The following is a 6000-nucleotide window of genomic DNA, read 5'->3' as shown; positions in this document are numbered from 1 at the left end:
GAGTGGCCGTGTGCAGTTTGTCACAAGGGCATGGGAAGTAATTCCATCTTGTGCAGTGTTTGTGATAAATGGGTGCACAAGAGATGTAGTGGTATCAGAGGTACACTGCGAGATAATGCTGATTTTATGTGTACGGTGTGTCGGGGAGAGCAGGTGGAGATTGTCAGGCGTGAAAGGAATGAACTTTCTGGTGAATCTCGTGAGTGTGTGGAAGAATTTTGTTATTTGGGAGACATGTTGTGTGCTGGAGGTGGGGCTGGAGCTAGTTCTGTGGCTAGGATGAGAAGTGGTTGGAAGAAGTTCAGGGAGCTCTTGCCTCTCCTGACATTGAGAGGACTCTCTCTACATGCTAAGGGGTCTTTATATGCAGCATGTGTTAGGAGTGTATTGCTGTATGGTAGTGAGACTTAGGCAGTAAAGGAGGAGGATATTCGCAGGCTCAGACGTACAGAAATGACAATGATTAGGTGGATGTGTAGTGTGTCCCTGCATGCAAGGTCTGGGGGGGCTGGGTTTACAATGGAAGAGTTGAGAGGTAGGATGGGACTGGAGTGTATTGGTGTTGTGATGAGGAGAGGTAGATTGAGATGGTTTGGTCATGTGGAGAGGATGGGGGATGATAATTGGGTGAGGAAGGTGAGAAGTGTTAATATTGGGGGTGGGGTTATGAGGGGTAGACCGAGAAAGACATTGAACGAGGTCATTAAGTGTGACCTCAGAGTTAAGGGACTGAACAGGGAGGCTGCAATAAATCGTGCAGCATGGAGAGCCGCCATTAGGTGACCAAGGCCGACACATGCAAGCATGTTGGAGCCTTTAAAAACGAAACGAAACGAATATAGCCTTATTAGGGAATTAAATATATATATACTGTAAATAAATTTAATTTAGAAGTAGTAAATAGCTGACGTGAGACAGAGAGGTGTGTGTTGGTACTGGTTTGGCAGAGAGGTGGCTGCAGGATTTCCCGTGAGGGACAACGCCCAAATGATCTTGATATTTCAGAAGGACCATAAGGGGAAATTACTTGTCATCGAGGGAAGTGACTAACGGAGTTCCACAGGCCTCAGTGCTGGCACCAATTATGTTTTTAGTATATATAAATGACATAGACAGTAACATTGAAAATGGAAGCTGTCTAAATATGTTTGCGGGTGATGCAAAAATACAAAGGAAAATTTAGAACACAGATTCTTGCAAAGAGCTGCAAGTAGTATTAAATAAGCTTCATGAATGGAGAAATAAATGGCAAATGGAATTTAATGTGGACAAGTGTTATGTAATTAAGTTTGGTAAAAGTGCATAATAGACCAGATGGGATTATAAGTTAGGAAGATCAACCCTACACATATCAGAAAGGGAGAAGGACCTAGGAGTGATTATCAATAACAGACTATCTCCGGCTGACCACATCAGTGAGAAGGTACGCAGCATGTATACATTGCTTGCTGATATGAGAATAGCTTTCACATATACAGTATATAAATGAATGCACGCTGAAAAAGACAATAACATGATTCATCAGACCAACCGTGGAGTATGCATCAATAGTCTGGAATCCTCATTTCAAAAATCACATATATAAGATTGAAATAATACAAAGGGCAGCTACAAGATGGGTACCAAGCCTTAGGGATCTAAGCTATGAAGAAAGACTAGAAAAACTGAATCTACCAACACTACAGGAGAGAAGGAAAAGAGGAGACACGATTATGCTGTATTAATGCATCTCAGGGAAAGGAAAAATAGGCATAAATGAATATATAACCTACGGGGGAGCATCAGCAAGAGGACGCTGCAAAAAACTACATAAAAAGAGAGGTGATAAAGACATAGGGAGATTCCTAAATAGGGCAGTTGATCAGTGGAATGTAGTACCGAATGAAATAGCGTTTGCCAAAACTATTCATAAATCAAAGTATATGTACTGTATGATAAAAATGGTTTAATACACGGGACAGTATGAGCTTGACTCGTTCCTGTAAAGTTACAATTAGGTAAACACACACACACACACACACACACACACACACACACACACACACACACACACACACACACACACACACACACACACACACACACACACACACACACACACACACACACACACACACCTGGATTCTGTTGAATCCATAGCAGAATGAGGGCAGTTTGATTTTAAGGTGGAGAAGCTTTTTGCTGTTTATCGATATGTTTAGAAGTTGCACTGTTCCATTACAGTTTGTAGAGTTGGAAGTAAAATATGTGAGGCAGTGAAACAGTGTCAAAAGTATTCTCTGAATGCATGGAATGACAGGAATTAAACAGTTGTGAGTGGTTAAATGTGAGATGTGCTTATGACATGGTTTTTTCAGTGAAATTGATTCCTGTTTGTAACAGGATTATGATGTTTAAATATGAAAATATTAGAGATTTTAGAGGGTCAGAACTCCTTGGCCTTCTCTTTCCCAACACCCCACCTTTGTTGTGTTCCCTGACTGTCATCTTTCTGCCAATTACTGACTCATTTCCCTCATGCATTAACTTTCCCCAGCATTGATGAATAGCTTCTCCATGAATAGCTGACTATGAATTTAATTCCTCCAATTTACCCTAGATGGACTCGAGCACGTGCCTGGAGCTGGCGCTGGAGGGGGAACGGCTGTGCAAGGCTGGGGATTGCCGGGCAGGGGTTGCTTTCTTTGAGGCAGCCATACAGACAGGCACTGACGATCTCCGTACACTCTCTGCCATCTACTCTCAGCTGGGCAACGCCTACTTCTATCTTGGTGAATACGACAAGGCCATGGACTACCACAAGCTTGACCTTACTGTGGCAAGGTAGGCAGTGTTTCAGTCATAAACAATGTAGTTTTAGTACTGTTCAAATATAGTGAGAGGAAAGAAATTGTAAGAAGTATAGCAAGATGTGAGAGAGGGTGGGATATTACTTAACCTTTCGTCAGTAAGGTAGATCATGTGATAGATTTGGTTTATGTTCATATGTGTTGTAGTTGGGTGGATACCATAAACACTGGTAGGTACTATTATAAGAATGAACGATCTTGGATTTGGCTGTCTGTTATCTTGTTTTTATTTTTCTTTGAGGGAACAGTCTTGCAGACTTCAGGCCTTTGGTTCCTTCTTCCTTTCATTTAAAAAAAAAAAAAAAAAAAAAAAAAAAAAGCCAATTTCAGTTCTTAGCATGTATTGTGCTTCCATGTTATATCTTCTGATGTGTGCTTGTTAGAATACTGATATTCAAAACCCTGTCTTTTTAAGTATATCTACATCTGCCTGTAATAAATTTTGTAGTGTACAGTATGCCACCCTCAGGTCCTGGTTATGCACATACTGCTATATACTGTATCTTGTTATTCTATTTCATCTCATGTCAGTTGATTTTATTCAACTGAGAATAAGAAGAGGAGCCTGAGAGTGCAAACACAGTCACCATTAACCATCTCTGGCTTAGGACGGTTGTAGTATTCTCTTCCAGCTAACATTGGCTATTTTATTCAGCTGAGTGAGTCATAGGAACCTGAGAGTGTTAATACTTTGACCACCAGAACAATGGGTGACCGGCTTGGTGTGGCCAAGGCATCAGGGAACTTGGGCAACACTCTCAAGGTGATGGGAAAATTCAAGGAGGCCATCTGTTGCTGTGAGCGCCACCTCTCCATTTCACAGGAACTTCAGGACAAGGTGAGCCATTAAACAGGATGTAGCACTGGAATGTGCCACAGATATTTAACCTGTCAAGCCTGACAATATCATTAAACAGGTATTGCTCTATAGACATTGGAGATGGGTAGTAATAAGAATTAAGTAATATCAAATTATCCTATAATGAAGCAATTTCCCCCTTAAGATTCCTAAGAAATGGTGGGGATGCATTTCCAATCTCTCCTTCAGTGCTCATAAACTACTCAACCACCACAGAAAGGCATAAAAAGAACATTGTTAATGTAACTAATTAAAATTAATTGAAGTATATACAGTCAGACCCTCTTCTTCCACATTAGCTGATCCACAGCCAGTACCCTGAACCACATGTCCATTTTTTCTCATATTTCTCATAACTTCTGTACAGTAGGGCCTTGCAGTGAGTGATCTTAAGAGACTGATGAGACCTCACTAGTCATGAAACCGCTAGTTTGGAGGCAAACTTTATATAGCGAAAAATAAAAATAGACTAGAACATTCAGAAAGTTCGACTTTTTCCATTTTTGTCTACTTTTATCCACTAAATAGTCACATAATATACTTATTATAATTAATAGGATAAAGCAACAAAAAGTCACCATTAAATGCTCAGAATGCAGTTTACTGAAAAAAAAAAAAAAAAAAAGTTGGGAGTTGGAAGCGCGCATGCTTACTGGGAGTAAGCGCCACCGCCACCATCGCCACCCTCCTCTCCACCATTGCCACCCTCTCGAGCACCAGCCTTTCTCCTTATCTCGTGTAGTATCTCATCATTACTTCCAAACCCTTCATAGTTGTTGGGTTCACCACCATTTCTACCAACAGCCACAGAAGCCATGAGGCTAGTGAAAACAGTGAACAATGGGGGTAGCTAGTTACAGTAAAAGCTCGATTAACCGCAATGCATGGGGATTCTGCCATTCCGGATATGGAATTTTCTGGATAATCGAATGTTACTCTTAGAAATTTTCTGGGAGGTCAAACAAATGAAATAGTACCAAACTTAGGACTTTATTTCATAAAGTACATTATTCAGTATTAGATAAAGTACAGGTAAGATACAGTACAGGTACACTCACGCTCATTAATATCTGCCCAGGAGTGCCCCCTTCCTACCTCAGAATACCCAGGGAAGAGGGGAGGGGGGAACAAAATGAGCTCCACCCGCCACTACCCCAGTTCCCGACCATCCCCCCTACCCCTACCCAACCCCCCACCCCACCCGTCATTCTTAACTGGCAGTTACATCTCAAGCTGATTTCATGCTTAACACTCTTGGTCCCACTACTAATACAAACAAAGAACATTAGGATATGTTAAAAGAATATAACTATCAACATGTTGCAGCAAGAAATTAATGCATTATGATGACAGTAAAACAAAAATGTTAACAGCGACCACCTCAGGCTTCCTGTGTTGGGTGCACTGCTTTGCAAACACACACACACACACACACACACACACACACACACACACACACACACACACACACACACACACACACACTGAAAAACACAGACATAAACACACCCAAACTCGCAGGCACAGACACGGACACATGAAACACCCAACGCATGAGGCCTGGGTTGGCCGTTGTTAGCGTTTTTGTTTCATTATTCATCTCATCACCGCCTGTCTGCTTCAAAAAACCGTGTTAGTTTCATCAGTGGTCGTGTTAGAAGTGATATTGCCTCCTGAAAAATTGTACCATGTTAAACCATTTTCGTGTTAGGGAAAACCGTATTAGACGAGGATAGACCGTAATAGAGATGTTATTACATTGAGAGCAGAGCCATAGTCGAGGCTTCTGGCGGATGCATGTACACATCCTGTACATGTAGCAAAAATTAGTCATGTTCCTTGCATCATTGCTCATTGATGCAGCAACCTACTTTCATTCACAAGAAGAAGAGTTGGTGAGTAATATGGTCTTTAATTTGCTTCCTTAACTGCTACAGTTTTCAAGGTATTAAGGTTTGAAAACAAGCTATTTTGGGGAAAATTCCCGTAGTGAGTGAACAACGGCGCTGCAAATAGCCCAGCATGCGGGGGTTAAATACCCCAAAATAGGTATACTGTATTTTGCTTTTTTGCACTCGCATCATTCAGTCACAATTCGACAGTTAACTATCTGTGTTGCATATGTACCAAAATTACTTAACTTGGGGTAATGATTTTGTTATAACATAGGTGGAATTGCTGTGCCCGTTTGGTAAAGAATTACTTTATTGAGTCCGTAATAGTGGGCAACCTTGGCCTTCTTCTCAGTGCCATCAATCCTCCTGATTACATCTAACTTTTGGGTGTAAGTTA

At 41.2% G+C, this 6000-nt stretch overlaps 1 protein-coding gene across 1 annotated transcript in view; it reads left to right on the top strand.

Moving 5' to 3' along the window:
• The first annotated feature begins 2596 nt into the window (after positions 1–2596).
• Positions 2597–6000, top strand: part of pins (G-protein-signaling modulator pins) — a 42883-nt gene continuing 39479 nt past the window's right edge. Inside the window, exons 1-2 of the mRNA XM_080272456.1 lie at positions 2597–2823; positions 3552–3687. Of these exons, the coding sequence (XP_080128582.1) occupies positions 2600–2823; positions 3552–3687 (360 nt within the window). The 5' untranslated portion in view covers positions 2597–2599. The remainder of the gene's footprint in view (positions 2824–3551; positions 3688–6000) is intronic.

This window comes from Coenobita brevimanus, chromosome 51, assembly GCF_032717465.1.
Source record: "Coenobita brevimanus isolate Jiangsu-jjx chromosome 51, ASM3271746v2, whole genome shotgun sequence".
Taxonomy (NCBI): Eukaryota; Metazoa; Arthropoda; class Malacostraca; order Decapoda; family Coenobitidae; genus Coenobita; species Coenobita brevimanus.
Note: the sequence above shows the minus strand (reverse complement) of the source record. Positions and strands in the feature narration are given on the sequence as shown.